Source organism: Manacus candei, unplaced genomic scaffold, assembly GCF_025592945.1.
Source record: "Manacus candei isolate 608988 ecotype Guabito, Panama unplaced genomic scaffold, ASM2559294v1 h1tg000019l, whole genome shotgun sequence".
In the NCBI taxonomy this organism is placed as follows: Eukaryota; Metazoa; Chordata; class Aves; order Passeriformes; family Pipridae; genus Manacus; species Manacus candei.
This window is the reverse complement of record NW_026138067.1, coordinates 5,635,762-5,661,683: the sequence shown is the minus strand read 5'-3', so window position 1 is coordinate 5,661,683 and position 25,922 is coordinate 5,635,762. Positions and strand designations below refer to the sequence as shown.

At 41.6% G+C, this 25,922-nt stretch overlaps 2 protein-coding genes across 2 annotated transcripts; one reads left to right on the top strand and one right to left on the bottom strand.

Moving 5' to 3' along the window:
• Positions 1 to 11: 11 nt before the first annotated feature.
• Positions 12 to 18,814, top strand: SLC25A32 (solute carrier family 25 member 32). Its single transcript, XM_051785184.1, has 7 exons — positions 12 to 214; positions 2,913 to 3,063; positions 4,111 to 4,196; positions 6,232 to 6,392; positions 13,050 to 13,163; positions 13,711 to 13,856; positions 15,474 to 18,814. The coding sequence occupies exons 1-7, from the start codon at positions 43 to 45 to the stop codon at positions 15,607 to 15,609; spliced, it is 966 nt and encodes a 321-aa protein (XP_051641144.1). The 5' UTR covers positions 12 to 42; the 3' UTR covers positions 15,610 to 18,814.
• Positions 18,815 to 25,447, bottom strand: CTHRC1 (collagen triple helix repeat containing 1). Its single transcript, XM_051785186.1, has 4 exons — positions 25,298 to 25,447; positions 21,944 to 22,165; positions 20,447 to 20,663; positions 18,815 to 19,265 (listed from the first exon to the last, which is right to left on the bottom strand). Exons 1-4 carry the CDS (start codon positions 25,445 to 25,447, stop codon positions 19,123 to 19,125), a joined length of 732 nt encoding a protein of 243 aa, XP_051641146.1. The 3' UTR covers positions 18,815 to 19,122.
• Positions 25,448 to 25,922: the final 475 nt, after the last annotated feature.

Below are 25,922 nucleotides of genomic sequence, written 5' to 3'. Positions count from 1 at the left end.
GCCGCGAGCCCCGCCCCGCCCCCTGCCCGCGCGCCGCCGGCGATGGGCGCCTCGGGTCCCGCGTGCGCCGCGCGCGAGCCGCCCGCGCTGGAGCCGCGCGCGCCGTCCCTGCTGCGGCACGTGCGGCTGGAGAACCTGGCGGCGGGAATGAGCGGCGGCGTCCTGTCCACCCTGGCGCTGCACCCCCTCGACCTCGTCAAGATCCGCTTCGCAGGTGAGGCCGGACCCGCCGCCTCCCCGCCGTCCCGTCCTGCAGGCGTACGCACGTGCCCCGGCTCGCCGTGCCCGGCCCGGGACGCGCCGCGCTGTGCTGCCAAAGCCCTGCGCAGGGGGCTTTATCCCAGCCCCGCGGCTTGGGATAAACTGGCCGGGAGCCGAAAGGAAGGGTCTCCGGTTCTCTTCCCCGCTGTCCCAAAGCTCACTCTTCCCGTCGTTTCTAGGGGCTGTAAAATGTGCCGTGTGCCTCGAGCACGGGCAGATCAGAGAGCTGGGCAGGCCCTTCCCTCCCTTTCGTGATCACCGGTGCCAGAGGGCACGGGAGCGCTGTCTGCTTTAACAGGCGGATTTGTCCTAAGCCCACGTTCGAAGTTCACCTCTATGTCAAGGATTTTCAACACTCAGAGTGTAGCAGTAGTTTTGTAATAACCTGGGTTGTTAACAGTAGTGGTATTGTTTTGCAGAAAACTCTTAACTAGTTTGTTTTTTTTTTCACAGGGGAACGTGGCAGCTTCTCTTAATTTTTCTGTTAATGTGACAAACACGTCCCCCATTTATCATATTCTCTTTTAGAGAGGTTGAAACATTTTGCTGTATCTCTGGATTGTTATCTTAGACACATGGGTGTTTTAGAATGTCAGAAACAAACAGAGAACTGTCACAGAGGGGTTTTACAAAATTTACAGCATTGCATTTCCAAACTGACATTTTACAAAGTTGGATTTAAACAGTTCCTTACATATCCTAGTTGGGCACATCCTGGGCTGTGTTATGAAAAGCATAACTAGCAGAGGTGCTTTTTTCTCTCTATTTTCCACTTGTAAGACTGCATTTGAAGTACTCTGTCCAGTTTGGGGCTCACCAGTACAAGGAAGGAAGACAGTGACATACTGGTGTGATTCCAGTGGAGACCACCAGGCTGATAAAGGGGCTGGAGCACATGACATAGGAGAACAGGATCAATTTGGCCTCAAACAGGAAAGGCTGAGGAGAGATATAATTACAATCTATGACAATCTGATTGGAGGACTCAGAGAAGGTAAAACCAGATTCTTCTTGGAGCTGAATAGTTGATAGGATAAGAAGGAACGGGCACAAGCATGAATGTGGAAAATTACACTTATTTATTTTACTGTGAGAGTGGTCAGATAATGGAGAAGGTTACCCAGAGAAGCTGTAATCTCTTCAGCCTTGGAAACATTTAGGAGTCAACTGGTCATGTCCCTAAGTAACCAGATCTAATTAGATCTGTTTTGAGCATGGGTTTGGATTAGATGGCTTTTGGAGGTGACTTACTTTCACATGCTTTTTTGGGTTGAAAATAACAGCTCCTATGTTTTATCTTCAACCAGGGAGTAAAAGCTGATATTAGAAATGAATGTTGTGAAGATTCTTGGCAGCATCGTTGACTGACAGACTTGCATTCATATCTCTGATTTCCCACATTGTTTAATTTGTTTATAAACCTGGTAAAAAAAATTCAGAAATGTCTTTGAGAAAGGTTTAGCAGCGCTTATTCAGGGGGGAGAAAAGAGATTTTTAATTTTTTTCTAGTTTTGCGTGATTGTCAAGGTGTTGAGGCCTTGTCACAATATGCTCAAAAAGCATTTTGTGAAGTCTGTCACTATGTACAGACTGTAAACAAAATTCAAGGAAAATGGATAATTAATGTGTCATTGAACAGAAAACTGTTTACTTGACTTAATCTTAATGGGAATGCAAAAACTACATTGATTGTAAAACTTTGAGATTAATGGGGTTTTTAGTGGCTCCAAAGATGTTCTTTAGGCAACTTGTTCAAGTATTTGGCCACTCTGCTGGATAAAAAATTTTGGTCAGAATTCCTTATATTACAGCTTGTGTCTGTTACCTCTTGTCATCTCACCATGCACCATACCACATCTATCACCAGTAATGAGCTTACCCCCCTGCTGTTATGGTAGGAGCAATAGTAGTTACCACTGTAAGTTGTGTGGACATCCGTGTTCTACATGAAATCTGTCAAACAAAAACTTGTGTGTTTTTTCTATTTTTGACAGTGATATTTTCTGAATATTTGGACCACCAGTTGTTAGGTTATTAGGTGGGAGAAGTGAATGCATCTGGTGTTTCCCTGCAAATGCATTCAATGAGAATAGAAGAGCACAGGAATTCTTGATGGAAGTAAACTCTGAGTATTCTGATAAAAAGTGACTTGGGAATCATCAGGAAGACATGACTCATTGCCTTTTAGAACATTTTAAAGAGGAAGATTGAATTTAAGCATTGTTATTGGGGACTCCTTTTAGAAATGTGTTGTCAAGGGCCCCACCTGTATCATGTGAAATATAATACAAAATTGGAGGGGTGCTAAAAAGAAGACACAAAAAACTTAAAGTCGAAGCTGCTGCTCACCATAAATGCACAGCAGTCCAGATTGATGGGGAATTTCTTCTTACAGAGATAAAGAGTTCTTTATTTTTTTTTATTTTCTTCTTCCCTCCTTTTTTTTTAAAGTTCTTTAACTCTAGACTTAAGAAGCTGTAAACCCCAACTCTTGCTTGCTTGTGAAATAAAACTTTTAAAATGCAGTTGATCAGTTAGGTCATATTCATTTGCAGCTTGCTTTGGAGGCTGTGGACTTCTCTGGTGGCTTTGACACAGCTGAACTTTATGTTTGCTGAAATATTTTCCAATTTAATTTCTTTCTTTCATAGTAAGTGATGGATTGGAGCTGAGGCCAAAATACAATGGGATTCTCCACTGCATGACCACTGTCTGGAAGCATGAAGGACTACGAGGCTTATATCAGGGGGTAACTCCAAACATGGTGGGAGCAGGGGCTTCCTGGGGACTTTACTTTTTCTTGTAAGTAGAACTGTAAAATGTGTCATATCCTGCACTATGTAATGTTCAGATATACACTGCTTCTTCTTTGGGGGGGGTGTGTAAAAATGTGCTAAGTGACTTACAAACTTGTGATTCTCTTAGTTAGTCCAGGTCTGTTACCCTTTTTTATGGTTTGCTGTTTTCAAATTTAAGAGACTTTGTTCCTTTGTCAGGTACAGTGCATCACCTTGATGCTGTAAAAATACTTGAGGAATGGTGATATTATTCATGAAGAATTCTCTAAAAGTGCCACTGCACTGTGTTTAAAACCTCATGAAAAACAAAAACTTAAACTGATGTGTTAAGACTTAGAGAACATGATGAGACTTTCTACTAAAACTAAATGTTTAACTGTTTTTTAATCATTTTAGTGACAGTTCTTTCATTGTTTTTGTCAGTTGATGGGATTTGCTTATAAAGCTCATTTTTTAATATTCTACTTTATTAACTCTGTGTGACCTGATTTACTGCTGAACCTTATTAATTGAAGCATACTAGGATATAGTTAGCTGGTATGGCTATGCAAACATCACTTGTCATTTGTCTAGACTCTGTTATTGTTGTACTTTAGTCCTTAAGCTTTGCTATAGATTCCTGTTGACGGTTCAGCTCCTGTTGACAATTTCTTAATCCTCAAGGCTACAAACTAGAACAGGAGAAGAAAGCTCAGTGTATTTATGAGCTAGAAGATAGCCTCCTTTTTATTGAGAGCAACACTGACAAGTAGCTATCTAATTGGTTCTTTTAGAAGTTAATTCTTGAGATCTGATAGCTGTTTCAAGATGCAGTCCCATTGATACTGACAGTTTAATAATACAATTTAAATATGTATTACCATGGTTCATTTTAAAGATCTAAGTACTCGGAGATCAACTAATCAACCAAACAAAAATAGTTTAGGTATCTTTTTTTCAAAGGCTGTGTGCCACCGTGATCTTGAGAGAAGTGTTTTGTTCTTTTGGGGTTGTTTTTTTTATGACGTAGATCTGTTTTCACCTTTACCAAATTATATTTTACGTTTTCCAGTTACAATGCCATCAAAGCTTACAAGAAGGAAGGAAAGATGGAAAGTCTCAGTGCAACCGAACACCTAGTGTCAGCTGCAGAGGCTGGTGAGTTTAAATTCGGAGGTTAATGTTCACTTCTAGCCTTTCTGTATGTTGCTACCTGCCTTTCTGTGTCAGTGCAGCTTACAGGTGGCAAGTGTAAGTGTTCAAGCCCAAATGCAGTCATTTACTGTCTGTAAATAAAATAGCGAGGTCTAACATTAAAAGATGGATCACTGTGGTCTCTTCAGTTTTGCACAGAATTAGGAGTTGTCAAAACATCTTTTGTCCTCATTTTCATTGTGCATAAGCATTTTCCATATTTAGTGTCATACTGGGTTCCAAAATATAACTATGTAGATCTGCTGCTATCAGCTTGTTAACTTGTTAAATGTTTAACACTTGGACCTGAAAAAGACAAGGCCTTTTGAATCACAGACTCATAGAATGGTTTGAGTTGGAAGGTACCTTGAAAATAATCCAGTTCCAACCGCCTGCCATTGACAGGGACACCTTTCGCTAGACCAGGTTGCTCAAAGCCCCATCCAGCCTGGCCTTGAGCCCTGTCATGGATAGGGCATCCTAGCTTCTCTAAGCAACCTGTTCCAGTGCCTCACCACACTCACAGTGACTAATTTCTACCTAATATCTAACCTAAACTCTCAGTTTGAAGCCATCCACCCCTGCCTTAACATTACCTGCCCTTAACATTACCGGTCCCTCTCCAGTTTTCGTGTAGGCTCCCTTCATGTACTGGAAGGCCACAATTAGGTCACACTGAAGCCTTCTTTTCACCAGTCTGAACAATCCCAATTCTCTCAGCCTTTCCTCATAGGAGAGGTACTCCATCCCTCTAATCATCTTGGTGGCCCTCCTCCAGACTTGCTCCAACAGGTCGATGTCCTTTCTGTGCTGAGGACCCCAGAGCTGGATGCAGCACTCCAGGTGGGGTCTCACCAGAGCAGAGTAGAGGGGCAGAATCCCCTCCTTCAACCTGCTGCCCACACTTTTAGTGCAGCCCAGGATATGTTTGGCTTTCTGAGCTGCAAGTGCACATTGTCGGCTCATGTCCAGCCCCTCATCCACCAGCACCCCCAAGTCCTTCTCGTCAGAGCTGCTCTTGATCTGTTCATGCCCCAGCCTGTATTGGTAGTGGGGGTTGCCCTGACCCAGGTGCAGCACCTTGCACTTGGTCTTGTTAAACCTCATGAGATTCCCATGGGCCCACTTCTCAGGTTTCTCCAGGTCCCTCTTAATTGCATCCCATCCTTCAGATGTGTCATCTGCACCACTCAGCTTGGTCTCATTGGCAAATTTGCTGAGGATGCACTTTATGCCTTTGTCTATGTCATTAATTAAAATATTAAATAACACTGGTCCCAATTAAGTTAGTAGAATAAGTGAATTGATCATTGGTCTTTTAAAATATTTTTCTGTGGTCCAAGTCTTCTTGGAAACTGAAGATCTGAAATAAAATTACTTCTATCAGCAAGACTTTTAATATGTTTTTTCTAACATAAGTTCTTGCACATGCTTCTGTGTTGTATCTAGTCAATTGAGAAGGCTCTATTAGGATGTTGAAGCATTCATTTAATGTTGAAATGTAAGGCATATTGTTTAATGTGAAAAATAGTAATGAGTTCTTTTACAACCAATAATGCTATAACAGGTTGCTTGTATTAACCTGTCAGTATGATTAAGCAAATTTCTCATGACTGAGATGTCCATTAAATTTTGAGCAATGTATACCTGAAGAGTAATTTTGATAATCAGGATTACATCAAGGAATTGCTTACATTTCCTATCTACTATGATTATGCTACTAACTGTGGAAAGGTGAGGCAAAAAGGGGGTGTACTAGGAATATGCACCATGTGCTCTGCAGAAGTACCCCCAGCAGGAGTAGGTTGGACTTTATTATGAGCTTTGAAGACAGAGAGGGGGAACAATGGAGAGTATAAATTTTGTTTTAAGTAATATAAGTGCTCTTGTAGGATAAGTAGTTTTGTCATCGTAGAAGCCTGTGTTACATTGGACTGAACAAACTGGGACAAGCTTTGGAGTTGGCATAACAATCAGTCTGTCTTACATCTGTTCTCAGGAGCCATGACTCTCTGTATTACAAACCCAATATGGGTAACGAAGACACGACTGGTGCTGCAATACAACGCTGGCGTTGATCCATCAAAGCGGCAATACAGAGGAATGGTTGATGCTCTTATAAAGATATACAAGACAGAGGGCATTCGTGGCTTGTATAAGGTAACAAAATTTAAGAAGAATTCCAAAACTGACTGGCACCACTCAGTAGCATGGTGAGACAAAAAAAAAAAGGGGGGGGGAGAAGTAATTTTTTGTCATAGCTCACTTACTTTTATTCTGTGAGTTATCCCTGCTGGAAAACTGCAGCAAAAAAGCTTAGTCAGAAGAAAAGCTATTACACTGTTGAGATAGAGGACAGAGGAAATCCTGAATAATACAGTGTAAACTTTATGACTAAGCCATCTTCTATTGGGTGATAGAGAATAAACTGCTTTGAATTTTTTTTGAGTTTTCCTATAATTAGAATGTGGATAAGTAGGGCAGCAATAGTGTAATCTATCTTGCTGCTAGTACTTTCTTCCATTTCATCCCTTATCTCTGTCTTTCTGACATCTTGTGGAAGATAACATATGACTAAAGTACTTGATAATTTTTTCTTCCACAATGGATGGTTTCACAACTGCTTATTTGCCCTCTAGTTATTGACGTCTGTAATCTGTCATCTCGAGATGCATAAAATTTGCAGACTTCTAAATATGGTCTGCATATGTCTGGGGTTTTTGTTCCCTTTAATGTAGGGAAACAGATGGCAACTGGATTTGGACTTTTTGCCTCCTCCTTCCTTCAGGTCATGACATCAAGATTCATTCATCAGTGCCTGGAAGTTGTGAAGAAACCTATTTTAGTTCAGTCTGGCTCTTCTCCTGCAAGTAATGCTATAGAATCATAGAATCATAGAATGGCTTGGGTTGGAAGGGACCTTAAAGATGGTCTAGTTTCAACCCCCTTGTTATGGGCAGGGACACCTTTCACTAGATCAGGTTTCTCAGAGCCCCATCCAGCCTGGCCTTTAACACTCCTAGGGATGCGGAACAAGACTACTATCTCTTGGGAATTGTCCTGATTAAACAACACTAGGTTCTTTTATTTTCAGTGAAAAAAATATAATCTTTCCTATGCTGAAAGACTAGTATGCTTCATGGCAACAAATGCCAAATTCTGACACCAGGAACAAGGCACCCTACTTATTCCTAAATTGAAATTGTCAGGATTTCTGATTTGCCTGCCTGGATGTCTGCTCTGTTCCATGTAGATAAATTCTAATTTCTCGAATCTCTTAGGGTTTAAGATGTCCTTCCACCCTTCTTTTCAGATTATTCGTGCTCCATAACATGTGTTGCCTTTGGCATTAGACACTTCTTTGTAGTGTTAATCTGCAAATGAGGAACTAAACCAGCTACTTCCTTTGAAAGAGCAAATTACTTGCTTAAATCTGCAAAGAAGGTGACCTAGATAGGTCCTGAGTGACCTACATAAGTATGCACACTGAGCAACTTTCATTTGATGTCAGGACTCTCTGAACCTTGTCTATACTGGGGGAAAAGGCACTTCTTCAGGTGGCTCTTTGGCTTGTGCATACTTTAGCCTTCCTCCATTTTCAGTGTTTGGGGTCGTTTTTATTTTTCTCTTTCTTGCTCTATCTGAAATTGGACAGCTGAAGTTTTTGTATAACACACACACGTCTTCTTTTTTCTCATAATCCTAATTTCAGCAAATTATAGCAAATAAGGGGATCTTAGATAGTACCAACAAAAGTTGGAAATAAAATCTGGAAGGAGTTTCTTTCTGATGGAGATTGGTCTTCTAAAGAATGGCATTTCTGTACGAGCAATTCCATATCTTGCTCTCTATTGTACAAGCGCTGTTACGGGTCTGAGCAAATCCTTTCTGTTGTTTGAGGTACAAGGCTAGTAATGTCAGGATACATCAATCTTTTTAGCAGGGATCAAAGCTGTCTTTAATAGTTCTTCTGGGTATTGGTCATTCGTTGAACTATAGTCTTCTGAATCTGCATTCCTCAGTAAGTTGTTTTTCTTGCACTTGGCCTGGTTTTGAAAAGGCAGAAGTCTTTCCTTCACTGATTATCCCAGTAGTCATCCAGTCTGTGATCTTCCACACCCTTTGTCCATTAGGCTTTGTCCTATGGTCTCCGTCCCCCAGGTGACTGGGGACAGAGCTGCTATGCTGCACACCAGGCTGAATTAAAAATCAGTTTGGGGTTATGTAATTTGAACACACCTGTGGATTTGTTGGACATCTGAGCTCTAAAAATTACTTTGTCATGAAGTTGAATGTCATGCAACCATCTTCATGTTATGAGTGCTGTGTAGTTCTTTTCAAGCATAAGGCAGGAGAGACCAAACATTGTAAAATAATTGTAAGATGGAAGGAATTGGCACTTTTAGGAAAACATAAAGTATCTCTGAGCTCTTGGGAAACTGCTAGATGTATAGTCTAGAGCTACTGACTGCTAAAGCATCAATCAAGAATGCAACTAACATTCTTCCTGGCCTCCATACTTCTCTATGTGTATTTTAAGTGTCATTTTCTTTTAGCGATGATACAGAAGCAGCAACTGGAAATAGAGCAGTACTTAATAGACAACAGTAAAATATAAAGAAAGTGCAGAAAATTTAAGGATATTAAAGTAAAATCCAGAATCATCAAGACTGAGAATGTTAATGCAGTATGTATTAACAGAACAAAAAAATCTTATCAGTAATGTGTGCTTGTTACCAAGTGCAATATATTTGGACACTTCTGTGTTGTCATTTCACCTTTGGTAGGCAAGATTCTATACTCTGAGATTAAGTACTTTTTCCAGTCCTTTAACGTCTAAGGCACTTAATTCTCTTTATTTTGCTATGCTTTGCTTAAACTATTTTTCTTCTTCTTGCAAATATGAAGCTTGTAAGCTAAGTGACTTTTTACATCTTTGTAATTGTACTCAGCAAAATTCATTGAGATTTGGCCATCTTGACTTCAAATTTAGTCTCAGGTTCTACAAAGAGACATAAGCAACTTTCATATAAAAGATGGTATCATTTTTCACCATGAAGGAATCAAGATCCAAGATAATGGCATACTTCAGTGTCTTTCTGCACATGTTGCTAGAGCAGGGCACTCTGATACTACAGGTCTTTAGCACACTGAGAACCCAAATGCAGACAACACTAAGCAGATTACAAAAGGAATTTACTGCATTCTGAATCACAGAATATGCCAGGTTGGAAGGGACCCGCAAGCATCATGAAGTCCAACTCCTGGCCCTGCACAGAACCCTCTCCAAGGGTCACACCATGTGCCTGAGAATATCGTCCAGACACTCCTTGAACTCTTTCAGGCTTAGTGCTGTGACACCTTCCCTGGAGAGCCTTTTCCAGTGCCCAACCACCCTCTGGGGGAAGAACCTTTTTTTAATATCCAACCTAAACCTCCCCTGACACAACTTCAGGCCATTCCTCAGGTCCTGTCACTGTTGTCACCACAAAGCAGAGATCAGTGCCTGCCCCTCCTCCTCCCCTCCCAAGGAAGCTGTAACTGCAGTGAGGTCTCCCCTCAGTCTCCTCTTCCGCAGGCTGAACAGACCAAGTGACCCCAGCCCCTCCTCATATGGCTTTACAGCAGAGGCTGCTTTGGCTTAAGTGCTCTCAAACACTTCAGGCAGTGATGTGAGTACCACATCACCAAATGAACCTTGTTCCCTACTTTACTAAGTAACATAGGCCTTCCACTTTATATATTTGCCTATGTTTCTTTTCACTGGGAGGGATGACCTTTGAAATACTAACCAATGGGACAATTTCCTCTTGTCCTGGATCTTCAGCACTTACAACTCTTTAAGCCAACTTTAAAATACTTTTTTTATTCCCACTGTCTGCTGTTCAGGATTAAATGCTTTACCGTTTTAATTTCTAATTATATATTTAATTCTGTCTGTTGTTCTAATCCCCCGAAAGAGAATACAAACAGGATTTCTTTGAGAAACCATTGATCTTGTCAAACCTGCATGGCAAAAATCTTTTAAGGATATAGTTTTGAATATTAAAGTAAAAAATACAAAGGAGTACATGAAGTGAGATTAATTTAAAACTGATCTTCACATAGATGAAAAGTAAATACCCAGTTCTATCACATTTTGTGGCAAGAAAGAATTTTGTATTAAATTATTCTGAGAATAAGAAAATAGAATAGGAATATGTTTCAAAAACTTCCTCAGCCAAGATATTTCAGTACCATGAAGAAATAGTTTTGCTTTCAAACATTCTTCCATAAGAACACATTGTTATGTATGATCAATAGAAGCCCGGGTCAGCTCTTATTACTGAGACACATTGGCTGACAGTTATCTCACTCCCTTCTTGCATTTTTTAATATTGGCCCAACATTAAAAGTTCCTCAGTCTTTGGAAGCTTTCCTCGTCAGCACAAGACTTAGAGCGTGCCGGGACTTATTTATCATCAATAGATGCTTTAGGACTCCTGGGAGCAAGTTATCCAAATCTGCTGGCTTAAATTTTAGAGTTTAGCACTCTTAAACATTGTTTAACATTCTTCCTTTGTTGGTGGGGAAAGTATTATCTCATTCTCCTATGATATAAATACATCATTCTAATTTTTTCCAAGTGGAGAGGAATTACTTTCACTGTCTTTTAACAGTTTTATTGTCTCGTCACAGATAAATATTTACAAAGATTTTCCCTGCTGTCACTATCCATAAATTTCATACTGTTCCTTGTTCTCCTGACCCAGATAATTTTTTCTTTGATGCTTTTTATAATTTTGTTTTTTCTCTTCTCCTGTTTTTATAATACTGGTTTATTTTCATTTCTGATCAGGTTTTGTGAAAACCACAGTTGTCCATTTCCCTCTGTTGCGGCCCTTTGGCTTCAAACTTCACAAAATCGTATGGTTATACTCACAGTTGACAAAATACAGAAACAGAGTTTAATTCCACTTGTTGCCATGTTTGGGGAAGTGGTTTTTCAGGGACTTTCACAAGCCCTTAATGCGTTTCATCAGTTCACGGTCACTGATGATGAGTTCATGACCATTATTTTTTGCTCTGAGAAGAAATTTATCCTCAACTGTCAAAGAAATTCTAAAAAATCACCTCCTGAATGGCTGTAATATCAAAAACTTAAAAAATCTATAGCGTGCAGAGAGCTGATCTCTGAAGTGATGGAAGCTCTGTGCAATTTTTATGCCTGCTGTAGTTTTAGTTGTTTTGGATTTTTTCTGCAGTTTAGAAGTTTATCATTTTGTCTTGTTAACACTATTTCAGTGGACTCCTACCAGGTTCCCTTCTCTTTTTCTTCTTCTTCAGGCTTTTAATAGTATATTGTCTTAATTCAACATTCTGGACTTCCCATTTAGTCTAACACAATGTTTTGAGTCTGGACACATTTTTTTTAATTTCTTTTTCTTGCCCGAATGAATCATAGGAAATCAGATAAAACCGTTCAATATCAGTATTTTTTTTTTTTTTTGGAAACTTTGGTTCTTTGAGTCCTTTTACCCACATTTGCATCACTAACTCCATTATAATTGTCTCTTTGTAACAGTTTTCAGGAAGTTTTTGGCTCCCTTAAGTAATTTCTGGCAAAGATGATTAATCCCCTGTTTATTTGTATTTTTTCAGTGTAAGTGACCAACATTTCAAAAAGAGAATTAGTGCTTTTCAGAACCCGTGCAGCTGGCAGCTTATTTTAATGGAGGTAGTCCTGTTCCTGAGGGAACTCCTGTCTTTTCTTTCTTGTGGAGACACTTCAGAAAATACCTGTTTTCCCCTTTCGTTTCAACTTTTTTTGAAACAAAAGGTTGATGTATATTTCCGTATTACACTCTGACTATCCAATACTGCCTCTTACAAATGGGGAACATTTCCCAGACTGCTTTGTCACATCTTTGGGCACTTCTGCTGTGCTTCCTTGTTCATAGCAGGGTGAGGAATGCACTCAAACTGATCTGACTCTTAGATTTAATTCTTTAATGTAAATCACTCATAAGTCCTTGTATAAGTTAGCTTTTCATCTGTGCCCTTCAGCTTTCCTGTGTGTGTGTTTATGTGTCTGTGTGTGTAAGAAAGACAGTGCTGGAGTGGCTCACCCTCTTTCTTCTCCCACAGGGACGTGGGTGAGTGGTGGACATGGCAATGTTAGGATTGTGCTTGGACTTGATAATCTTAAAGGTTTTTTCCAAACTAAATGATTCTATGATTCTATATAGACCCACACATTTTTAATGTAGAAATGTATATATATCATAGATAGATATTTATATAGAGACACATACATGCAAACACATTTGTATCTATTTCCAGGGCTTGATCACAGTAATTATTTTGTACCTCTACTCCCGGTGGCCCTTCTCACTGAAATGTCAGCATCTCTCATTGCCTTACCAGTCTCAGCTGGGAATTAAACCCCTTAGTGCCAGTTTCTGGAAAAGGGGCAGGCACTGAGCGGCACGTTTGCAAGACTGTAGCTTGATTTGTGTTCTGGCAATCCTTGTCCGTGTTACCTGCTTGTGCTCTGTGAGGTGGAGGCCCTGGACCACTTGTTTTATCTTGGTGACTCAGTAGGTGTCTTTAGCCTGTATGTCATTTGGAGAAAAGTAACATTTTTATGTGTTTGTGTGATGCCTGCCATTAGGAATACCAACCCAAAGTCGGCTCTGATCTCATACTGCACAGCAACAGTTATGCAGGCACGGTCTGTAAATTAAGGGAGGACACGTGATGCCTGTTAAGCTGTGCTCTGTCAAGTTGTACAGTTTTTGTGCCTTACCCTTTAACCTTGTTTTATTCCTTTTTTAGGGATTTGTGCCTGGTCTATTTGGAACTTCACATGGAGCACTTCAGTTCATGGCATATGAGGATTTGAAAGAGAGATACAACAAGTATAGAAACAGAGTGTCAGATACAAAATTGGTATGATGCTTGAGAATAAAAATGTGTTGCAGCATGTAAATAAATAAAAATTTATTCCATTTGTCTGGGTTATAGAGCAGCCAAATTTGCAAATTATTGATACATAACTGGAATGTAGAATATATAGAATGAAATAATACTTTTTACTTTTCAGTAACAAGCAACTGGTTAGCACTACTTTTGGAAATCAACTTATTTTGGCAATGTTTTGAGAATTTTAGAGGGAGGAATGTTTTTTGTCTTATTTTGTGGAACCTCAGATGGTGGTATTAAACCCTCAAAACTGGTCAGGTGCAAGTTGGGCAAAGGTAGTTACTTTTGCAAGAAGTGTTTCCTTTGATAGGAATGAGAGGGCACAACACATTTTACGATCAATTACTTGTAGCACTGCCTATAGTAAACATTGCCATTTTTTTAATATGTGTATTATAAGGGGAAAAATCTAGAGTATTGTTTAGTTCAACTTTTAAAAATCGAACAAGATTTGGGGAAATGGGCTAGTTTAAACCATACTTAAGGCAAACCCAGTAATTTTTGTTGCTTCTAGAACACTGTGGAATACATAATGATGGCAGCTGTATCCAAAATATTTGCTGTGTCAGCAACATACCCCTATCAAGTTGTGCGAGCTCGTCTTCAAGATCAGCATAACACATATTCTGGTGTGTTTGATGTGATCCGCAGGACATGGAGGTAGGCATGCAGAATTAAAAGCTTATGTCATGGAAAGTGAGTCTTACAGAATCAGAACTTTCTTTACTGGCTTCTGTGATGACTTGTGAAACTGGGGCAGTTCAGAGCACACAAATTGTTATCTGTACAAAGTTATCTTGTGCAATATGTCACTAATAGCTATAAGCTGAGGACAAAGGAGGAGATAGGAGGGGGTGTACGCCAGCCTGCACATTTCTGTTTACCCTGTCTCTCTTCTCTCTTCCCAAGCAAATTTCACTTACAGGTTAAAAAATAACATTGACTTGGCTGATTTGGGGCTCTTAAACAATGAAGTCTGACTTGAACTGCTTTAGCTTATCACGTAGGACAGGGGCGTTGTGCGGATGGGAGTTGCGGCTAATCCAAATTCCTGGCAAGGTGAAGTGAGCTAGCCAGAGCTGTTTATACTGATGTCCCTGGGTTACCCTGGGGGCTGACTGCATTTGTAGTTTGCCCCAGCTTCCTGTAAGACCTTTAGAGAACTGTGACCTCACACCTATTCATATCTTCTCACAAACCTTCCATCAGCTCCACAGTGCCTGTGAGAGTTTTCACACAGACTTCTGTAGTTACTAAGGTTGGTCACCTTGCGGTGTGCAACCAATATCCATCTTGCTTTGGACAATGCTTCTGGGTTGCAGCATATTGCAGGACAGATGTGAATGAAGTCCTGGGGTATGAAGAGGTGCCAGCTGAACGAGGGACTGAGGCTGTGTTGTTCAGGAGCACCACTGACTCAGAGGCAATGCGACCATTTCGACTGAAGGCAGCTCAGAGCAAAAACAGCTCTGATGTCTCAGCACTGTGCCCTGCAGTGCTGCAGTCTGTAGGAAGGCTTATTAGTTCTGATGAAGTGTAATACAGCCATTCTGGGGCCACTACTGTACTCATGATGAAACAAATGCAACCTACAGCCCTTGGAAGGGTAGTGTAAACCACACCCAAGCACTTTCCAGGATCTGTCTTAAATGTGCTCATCATTCCATGTGTCCTAGGCCTCTGTGAAGCCTGAAAATATTATTAAATGTCTTCGAAACTTCCCAACAGCCCTAACATGAACACTGATTCAAATTGTGACAAGTTAGATTCTCATTTATTTGCCAGGAGAATCAAAATTCTGGAGGAGGTGCTTAAATTTTCAAAAAATAAATGCTGTCTTTCCTTAGTTGTGTTGACTCTGAGCTCACTTGTTCTTACATGACCTAAAACCACCAAGCCTTTCACCCCTTCTGGTTTCAGTGAGATTAAATAGGTAAGTGGGTTTTGGAACAGGCTGCAGAAATTTTAACTTATTTTAACCAGTTCTTGTGGCATGAAGAAAGATAGTAAATTGCCCTCTACTTAGATAATACAAAAGAACCCCCACAGAACACCACCCAAGTCCTAGGCTAGACAGCTGATCTCTAGAATATATTCAGAAAAAAAAAAGATGGGTTGATATTTTATAAACTTACAACACTGTCTGAAATTGTTATTTCTAACCTGAAGTACCTCTCTCAGTGGGAGTTCAAGAAGAAAAATGCCAGGCTTTGTTTTATGTCTGGTTTCTCTTAAAAGACATTAATTAAAACCAAATGTTTTTCTTTGTCTTTAAAGGAAAGAAGGAATTCATGGATTTTACAAAGGAATTATCCCCAATGTGATCAGAGTGACTCCTGCCTGCTGTATTACCTTTGTAGTTTATGAAAATGTGTCTGGCTTTTTACTTGGTTTTAGAAAAGAAAATAATTAAAAGTACAAACTTGTGTTCATAAGGAATCTATCCATTATTTTTTATATTTATGATCTGGGAAAAACTTAGTTCAGCAGTCTTTTTTGACACTGAATTGATCTAGTATTTTGAGGAAAGAATACAGAGACAGTAAAACCCTGCCAGCATCTCTCCTGTTGAACGTTCCTGTGTTGCTGCTTTCCTCTCTGTATCAGCTGTGTCTGCTTGAAACAGATGTCTGCAACTGTGAAAAAATAGCACTGTGACTGGGTGAAGGCAGCTGTACAGCAACTCAGTTCATCCTGGCCTGCCTGGAATAACCGACTAAGCTGTTTCAACAAGTCTCGAGATAACAGTTGGTCAGATTCTACTCCTGCATTAAGTGGAAAACTTCATGTAAAAGCAATTCTGGTGCCTGTCAAAACTTTTTAAAATCTGAGTCTCATGAAAGAACGAGCAATGTCTTCTGAATCCACCTCTGTGTTATTTGTCAGATTTTAGGATATGGAATGCTCCAGATTCTGTTGCTCATCCAACACAAAAATTCTGCCTCAGTGGGGTGCAGTTTGGAAACCAGTATTGTTTTTTAAGACAGCTGTCCATTCTTGGGTTTGAATAATTGCCAATCTGATGCAACCCATTTCTTGTCTCATACCAGGACAGACTTGCGTTGTGGGTTTTGACTTGGTTTTAGCACCAGACCAAAATGTATGTTGTGTGTATTGCTCACCACTTACTTAAGTCATTTTCTCTCTTCCCTTCTCTCTGCATCTCTGTCTCTCTATACCAGAGTCTGTCTCCATTACTGATACATCTGACCAAATATTACTAAGCAAATATATATTTGAAAGTGGGCTTACATTTTAAAAATGAGGATTTTTTTCTAGTAGTCCATAGTGATGCAGTGTTCAAACCACTGTAAATAACAAATATGACCATGCTTATTTCCAGTAATATTATCTGGAAAAAAAGTCTGTAATTAGTCTAAAAAAATCTGGTGCACAGGACTTTCTTTTAAAAAAACAGAATGATCCTTTAATGCCTTCTGATTAAGCTTAAGGAAAGGACTGTTAAGAATATATTGATTGCTAATTTAGTCATAAGTTAAATTACAGTACCTCTCATTAAATTTGTATAATAATGATGGTTGGTTGCTTGCCACTAATTACTGTCAAGGATATGTACTTTTTGGAAGTCTAGGTTTACTGGTTTGGGGTTTTTGTAGTTCTTTAAGAAAATACATTACTGACCATATTATCTGCCTTCTGCTGTTAGTAAGAAGATATTAAGAAATATCTAGAAAGTATCACTTAACTATGAAATAAATTAGCAAAGATTATTCAACAGGTAGGGGGAAATTAATCAGTTACATAACGAGCGGAATAATCCTTCATAGTCACTTTAAAAAGTTTCCTGTTTACCAGACTAATTTAAAGCAGAAAGAAGGGTTTTTAATAAAAAATTAACAGATTAGGGAATTGGTTTCACTTTTAAGTTAAAATCTGGAAAACTACAGAAACTACTGAGTATTTTAAATCTAAATTCAGCAATCCACTTGCTTGTTTCTGTTGATACTATTGCCACATACCACATTTTTTGTGTAACTAACTTTATTAATAATTTCCACTTTCTTTTCCACATTCCCATCCTCTCTACTGATACAGTTGATAATCTCATCTGGGGTCATTATGGCTGAATTTGGTTTTTATTACTGAAGGTTCCATGTGTACTTAGCTAAACATAAATTTACTGGAAGTTTACCATGCCAATTAGTATGTAGATCCATAACAGCTACTAACTTCTGCCTTTGGAGGGTGTTTACTTGGGTTTGTATGTTTTCTGGTACACAGAATGAATTTAATGGAATGCTGAATTAACTCTGCCAGGCAGGGTCCAAAAAATATCGTAAAGACATTAAAAAAATCATAAAGAAAAGAATAAAACCTATGCACGTACTACGCTGGATCAGTGTGCTCTAGGCCCAAAACAGCTTACTCATGCCTGCAAACACAGGCTGCAAGCATGTGCACAATCAGTTACTGTATGTTAACTGACTTTCTGTAAATTCACTCCATAGCTCAGCTCATAGTACCTTGTTTGTGTTCAGGTACCTTAAAACCCATCGTCCAATCCAATGAAAACAGTACAGCCCTTCAGAGGCAGAATACCAGCTCTGTAATTTGCTGGCTTGCAGCAAATCCCACACATAAACTTGCAGTTGGGAAAGCCCAGTGCTCCCCTTGCTGCAGGTGTGCTCCTCTGGCATCCCCAACAAAAGATCCAGGCAAGAGCTACCAATCTGAGACATGCCTGGAGAATATCTTACAGCTTTTTCAGAAAAGAAGCTTGAATTTAATCCTAAATAGCTGAAATAAAATAATTATTTCAGATTTAATGTTTTTTTCCTTTTAATTTTTGGGAAGACTGTAGATTTCTGCATGTTGTACATGCTTTTCTTGGGGTTTTTTATTTCATTAATGTAAAATTGATTTTGTAATACAAACATGACTATTGTTTCTCTTTAGAATGTGTACAATTTTTAAAAATATTTGAGTATATCACTTGCAGAATTTGGAAGAAAGTACTTAAAACACTGCAGCTAATGCTCTGCCAGCATGATAGATGTTGTCACTCACTTGTAAACAGCTGTGACGTTGTTTCCCTTTACCACTACCCTTTCTGAAGGCCAAGGCATTTCAACCTGCCTTTTTTCTGTATCTTCCATACTATTTAATATATCTAGCTTTTAATGAATACCGAAGTGATTTTATGTATCTGAAAGGCTAAATCCAGGAAAATTATTTTATTGGAGCAATGAAATCAAGTTTTATAACTGTAAAATTATTTAATGTCTTCATCCTAATAATGGAGACCAGTCACAGATGTTTATACTGAAATCCAGTCTATCAAGAAGCAAAAGAGGAAAGGAGAGCTTAGATGGTCTATTTTTACTTCGTTATTCAGAACAAGGTATTTAACGCTTACCACATCATCTAGGTCACAGTTACGTCACCAGGAGTTTGTTGAGACAAGACTGTAACAGCAGATCATGTTACTCTGCAGTCAGGTTTACAGAAATAGTTGTTATGTGTGTTTTCTGAAGGCTAAAGCTAAGACTTGAATTTACTTTCTTAGAACTTTAAAGTCTTCTAAAAAAATTGTGTACCATAGCACCATGTAAAATACCTCAAGCAGATTAATGTTCAATAAAATAGCCTGGATTATTTTTTTTTTGTAAAAGGTCTTATTTATTTGATACAAAAAGTTACGGTTAATTCTTAGAACAGTGGTGGTATTACATCAAACAAGGAATTTAAAAAGTTAATGAACTTGGGTTTGATATTTATATTCTAAAATGATTATTATAAAAAGCCTCTGCAATGGACAAAACAAGGCTAGACAAAGGCTACAGATGCAAGGCTTGGGTGCCTTTCAGTCCAGTACTTGCATCCAAGTCTATTGAAGTAAATTCTGAAGAAAATAATACAAAATAAAAAAAAAAATAGAAAGAGATATTATAAAAAGGGAGGGGAATTATTTTGGCAGTTCTTCAATGATGATTCGGGAGACTGAATTCCATCCAGTAGAAGCATCTCCCCGTGGATAATCAGAGCAAGTCCCAACCCAGATGGCAATGTCCACCAAGCCGGCATTGATCCCTTCACACAGACCTTCCACTGGTTAAAGACAAAATTCAGGTTATCTCAGCAGGCACAATCCCTTTGTATTTCACAACTGAAGGTGGACACAAGTACTTAAGAACAGCAGTTCATTGCAAGCTTGTGCTATTTAGTTAAACCTGAACAGTATTTTTAGAAATAGAAACTATTATGTAGAGATGTGGCAACATCAGTTACTGTCATGCACTCTGTCCATGCTGCTGCTTGACACCTGTACCTGCAGTACCTGAAGCAGATCACAATCCACAGCATGGCTAAATGGGAGGTATACCTGCTGCTTTAAACGTCCAAATTTACAAAATGGGAGCTGGGATATGGCTTCATACCCTTCCAGCCATCTTTTTAACAATGATGGGGAGGGGAGATGGGGGTGCAGCTGTACCTGGCTTCCACAGCTAAGCCCCGTAAAGGTGATTGCCACTCAGCAAGCTTTGCCACTCCTAATTTACTGCTTCTGTATAAAGTTCCATTCCTGTTGCCCTTTTTTTTGCCCCACTAGCACCACTAGGTGGTGGGTTCATGAAGACAGGTAGGTCCTACACCTTAATGAAAAAATCCTATGATAGCTCTAGGCATTAGAGTTCCTGCAGTCATGCAGTACAGGGAGGAAAGTGGAGAAAGAGCACAGACTTGTTCATTCGCTTTTCCTAGTGTTACATCCTTTTATGTTGAATGACTTCACTAATTTGCCTTTTGCTTAGCAATTGAATAATATCCACAGATATTTTGCTTCTGTGCCCCACCTGAAATTAAGAGTGGAAATTCCAGGAGGAATAAGTCTCGTTTTATGCACAGATAATGTGCAAATATCAGTATTGTAAGCCAGGATGATACTGTCTACTTGGCAGTAAGGCTGTTTCTCCATAGGCTAATACAGCACAGAATGTCTCTGTATTCATGTTGTGGCAGTGATCAGTAGAACTGTCTGGATAGAAATCTCTTCCATTTCTAAATCTCAGCATAGAGAAAAATACCACAACAAGAAAGTACTACTTAATAAATAATTATTATACTGTTACTATCGATAGTTCTGAGGCAGCAGAGTAAGAGTACCAAGTGTTAGCTGGCTGCTCTTCTGCCTATTCTTTCAGTTCTCTAACTTTCTAAGGCAGGCAGCACTCTGGTACCTGCTGCTGCCTTCCCCTTCATCTCTGCCCACGTGGTCTCTGCATACATACCTGAAGAAGTTCGGTGTATATTAATAGTAGAATTCAGCTCTGGGCTTCCTTGATCTAAGTATATTATGGCTTCAATAGGAAGTGGCCCAGCACACTCTGCACCATTAAATGTAAAGTACCAGCGCTGACAACAGGCGTTTTTGCACTTTAGCCGGAGGGACCCACTGAAGAGCACACGGAGAGCGCTGTTGGAGCGCATCTTGGTAAATGTACATTCCTAAGAGGAGACAAAAGTGCTTCAGTTGCAACCTCTGGGTTTGAATGTATTTATTTTCCATATGCTTATATTTAGGAAATATATTTAGGAATCTATTTATTTCTAAATGTTTTTGCTATTCTCTTTAGTTCCCTCTGGGGGAAAAAATAAATAAGAAAAAAAATTGGAGCCTGGCAAATGCCATACAATGCAAAGATGAAAATCAGAAACAGCACCTCCTAGATGGTAATGAAGAAGCGGATTATGGAAATTCTTAACTTTATTTAGATAACACCTGCTGTTAAGTTGGTAGCCTAGTTACCTTCTGGGGTTTATGTCAAGGGTATGAGCTGTCTGAAAGCTCCAGTCAAGTCACAGAATCATTAGGGTTGGAAGGGACTTCTGAAGATGACCTATTCCAACCCCCAAGTCCTTGCATGAGAGGAGAGTACAATTTCTATCTCTGCTAACATAAATCCTGGCCTTAACAATTATCACAAGATTTCTGAGAGGCTTAAACCCTGATAAAGACTCCACAACTGAAAAAGAAACATTTTCAGGTTTTTAAATGGTTGTTATCCTGTCTTTGAAGTGCTGAATATCATGAGGGGAAAAAAAAAAAGCTAGGGATAGTTCTGAAAGTACAAGGCAGTGAGAAGAGTCTGCTAAAAAAGTTGATTCTCCCTCTAGCCACAGCAATAGCAGTTAAATTGCTCCAACCTCTCTGGGCTTTGCTTCATAGCTGGGATTGAGATGGGATTTTTTCTAGGCTTGAACCACTGTGTTTGAAAGTTTTACACCCAGGGCTGCAGTGGAGGACAGACTGTTTGGGTCAGTCTGGCTAACATTCTGCTCCTGAACAATGCTGATCCTTTGCAATAGCATCCTGTAACTGAGTTTCAGTGAACAACTATTTTGAAGCAGGAGTTATAAAGACAGGTACAATTAACAGATTAAAGATGTACATCTTTCCTTGGGATGGAAATAGTAAAAACCTTGCCCTGTTCTGGGCAAGCTGGAGGCACTTTTTCAGTAGTGTGACTAAATATCTGGTCTTCTAAATGTACTCCTACACCAGCCACATCATTCTTTTGAAATCCTATTGCAGAAATGAATCGGGCACATATTGAAACACAGCTGAGAGGAAGCTGAAGTAGCTAAACCTTTGAGAAGTTCATCCTTACATGCAGAAAAAGGTTCCAACGGGTAATCCATATGGCTGGTGCTGCCCAGCTCACAGAGGCAGACCTAGAGGCTGCTGTGGTTGATGCAGTGCAGCATCCCGGGCAAAGTGAACTTACCGCGATCTTCCCAAGGTCGATGCCGTAGTTAAGTGCACTCCACGAACACTGTTTGAAGTTGGGTGTCCAGGACTCCTCGATGCTCTCACGCATGCACTCGCCCTTCTCCCCTTTCAGCCCATCCCGTCCTGGGATTCCAGGTGTCCCAGGGATCCCGTTGGCTCCTGGGTTTCCATCCCGTCCAGGAACGCCACTGGGGCCTTGCAAGCACATGCCATTATACTGAAACACAGAACAGACCTTGCTGCTTCCATCCCTTGACTCCCTTGGCAAACCAAATAAAATGCAAATGAACAACAAAACACAAAACCCCTGCCGTGCCACAAGTTAATGGGCTACTTCTGCATCACCAAGAAAATGATTCCATAGAAGAGGAAAATAGAAAAATGAGTTTTCAAAGATAAGCACCACCAGCAGAATTTGCTGTATATTAAGATGCCATTTTGTTATGAAAAGATACATAAATCCTAGAATTAAAACTTTACCTAGTCCAAGAATTAAAACCTGTTGGAACACATCAGAAGAGTCAAAACATTTCAATACTGAAAAAAAAAGTCATATGTTAATTCTTTCTCCTAACCCACCATTGCTTGTATAATTGTCTGTGCTAATAAGATTTCATTATTATTTTTCCTTTTTTTTAAAACAGAGAAAATTTTTCATTCCATAGAGTGCAGAGGTTAACGCTGGCTTTCTTTCCTCTGTCGCTGCTCCTCTGGGACAGAATCACGTCACGATAGTCAAGCCCCACAAGTCAGGCTCCAGAATGCACACACATCAGTGGTGATGCAGATGTGGGAAGCTGCACCCTGGAATAATCCTGAAGTCAGGATTCCCCCATAACAATGGGAAGGCACACATGGGAGGATGCACAATGCACAGTAACATCCTTCCTAACATCACAATATTATGAAAGGTCAAGTGTTGCTCTCCCAAACTGCACATTAACACGTTGCCTTCCTACTTTATGAAATTTGGGGTTGCCCTTCTTAGAGAGTAGGTTTGGGCTCCTTCCCCCAGCAGCCTGAGTGCTGGGATGCGGGAGGAGCACTGGTGTCAGCAGGCACGGAAATGCTGACCAGGAACCTGCAGGGTCTGGTGGTGGCTTCTACTTCAAATGCTCTTTCCCATCTGGTGACTGACTGCTTGATCTAGCCTTCATCCCAAATCTTCACAGATAACCGTACTCTGCTCTTCCACTTTCTCACACTTTTTCATCTTCATCTTCTTTAAACCACCTAATCCTCCTCACCTGTTTCAAAAAGAAAGAGTGCTGCAACTATTGCCCCTCCTGCCAGCCATGCCCCTGTCTGCACTGCAGGAGCTGTAAACTACAGCCCCTGCCCTCTCTCCTTTGTCATACTGGTGAACTTTCTTAGTCTGACGTTGTGCCTTTTCACAGGCCTTGGTGCAAAAACCAGCATAGCTATCACAGGCTTGGCTGGAGCTGCAAAAATAAATCAGTGACTACATGGAGAGGTCTAGTAAGAAGTAAGACGAGAGCTGGACTAACAGTTGCTGGCTTTCCCTTACTACCTTCACCAAAGAACACTGGTTGGCTAAAAGCAGTGGAAACAGTTGAATATTTTAAACAAGAAGGCCACTTTTTAGAAAAGTTAGCTGAAGAGGAGACTGGTTGGTAAAGCACACAGTGACCCAGGGGCCATTAGAATGATGGAACGGCATTTCTATTTCATGCAGTACTGGTTATCTGCTTTTGCTGCTGCTTTCCCATTGGACTCTATTTGTAACAGTGACTGGCTCCTTCTTTTGCATGTGGTTACTCACCACAGAAGTCCTGGATGTGGAAATGGGCAAGAGCTGGGGAGTGGCCAAGGCTCAGGCCCGTTATCCCTCCCATCCCCAGGGACACCACAAGGGGCTGGGCTGCCCTGACAGAGGGCCTGCCACCGCGGTGGCCAGAGCTGCACAGCAGCCTTCCACGGAGAGCAGCTCAGCCATTGCACACCCCAAAAAATTGATGTGAGCACAAGAATTACCCAGGCTTTGGGCTCCATTCCAACTAAAGTCATCTGTCTTGCCAAATAAAGTCTTTTTCATGCTTTCTTAAGCTGGAGATGCATAAAACATATTTTAAAATGTCTGCTGAAGGCAGGATCCCTTCTTGAGCATACCTTCACTCTGTCCTGGCATGGCTTTAGCTGAAGCAGTCTGTACAACCGGGGGGTGCCTGAGTCAGCTGCCATTGATTTACCTGCGTTTTGCTGCTCATTTTGTTACACCCAAAAGCATGGAGCAATGCCAGAGAAAAGAAAGACCCTCAAATATTGCTCCAACAGAAAATGTAAGCTCCTCCATGTGTACAGACTCCTTATTCTCAATACAATTCAACTTCCACAATGAAAGTGAAAAGGCAATGAAGTGGTGTGAAAGGGAAGGAGCTTTGCCTATAAGTGGTGTTTCCAGCACATCACTTTAGGGGATCTCTCTGAAGATCATGAAAAAAACGGCCATGCCACTGATTTTCTATAGGAGGTGAACAGCAGTCCAGCAGTTCACAGAAATACCTTCACATCTGCTTTCTACATACCAAGGACTGGAAAATCTCCCTCCTCTCAACTATCGCTGAGATAGGATAGTCCCAATGCATTCAGGTTTCTAGTTGCAGTGGAATTTCAAACAGTCATGCAGTCTCCACAGCCAAAGCGAGTAATGCATTCACACAACTCCAAGGAAAAGTGGGTTCCGGAAGCATGCAGATACAGTTTTCAGGGTGTCTGCTGAATAGCAGACCTTTTTTTCGTTTTGTTTTGTACTTCTCTCATTATTATTTATGCACTAACCCTTTAGGAACTAAACAGCATTTACTGCTTCTGTTGGAAGGACTGTAGGACTTCGACGTTGCCCCCGCAGTGGCTGAGGGCAGGGTCCAGCCCACGGCGCTGCCTCGGGTCCCGCCGCGATGCCCCCCGGCGCCGGGCACGGCGGGGAGCGGGGGCTCCGCCGGCTCCAGCCGCAGCCCCCGACTCTGGCCCGATGGGGAAAACACCAACACACGCACCCGGCCGCCGAAAACCTGCGGTTTCTGTCAAAGCCCGTCTAATCCCTTCTCGGCATTTTCCTGATTCAGCACAACCAGGGCGTAATTAACAGAACTCAAGAGAGAGGTCCAGCGGCGCGGGACCAGCGCTGCCCAGCCCGGAGCGGCGGCGAGATTTTTCGAAACCCTCTGATTTTTCGCTTCTTTTCCCACATTTTGCAGCAAACAAAAGCGTCCGCGCGGATCCTCCGGCCGCCGCCCCCCATCCGCACGGCGCCCCCAGCACCTCCGTCAGCCGAGATCCCGGCCCCGCTCCCGGCCCCGCTCCCAGCCCCCGGCGCCGCCGCTCTCACCACGTCCACCACCTCCCGCTGGCGAAGCGCCTTCTGCTTCCCCTTGGGGCTGTCGGAGCCGGCGGGCGGCGGGGCCGCCAGCAGCAGCAGCAGCAGCAGCAGCGCCGGCAGCAGCAGCGGCGGGGCGGCGGCGAACGGGGCGCGGGGCATCGTGCGGGGGGCGCGGGGTGGGAGGGGAGGCGGGGATGCGCCGGGGCCGGGGGGAGGCTGCGGCGCAGGAACCCGTGTCCGCCGTCTGGGTGGCAGCGCGGGGATAAATGAGCCTTTCAGCGCGCGCAGCCCGAGCTCCCTCCCCGGGAGGCCGGGAATTTCCATCCTGTAACGGAGCGGGACGGCCAGGCAGAGCCATCCCCCCGCAGCCATTGGCACGGGGCCGGGGGCTCCCGCCCCCTCGGGCCGGCCCCGCCGAGCTTTCCCCGGGAGATGCTGGAGCCCCCGGGCGATGCTGAAGACCCCCGCGCCAGGCGGCGGGAGGGATGCGGGGACCCTCCCGGCTCTCCCGGAGCCCCAGGCAGCCCACTTCCAGGTCTTCAGGGATTTGCTCGGCAGCTGGTAACTCCGTTCCGATGAAGGAGCTGTTTCGGTAAGAAACCGCGTAACGCCGCAGCGAGAGCCTGATGTACGT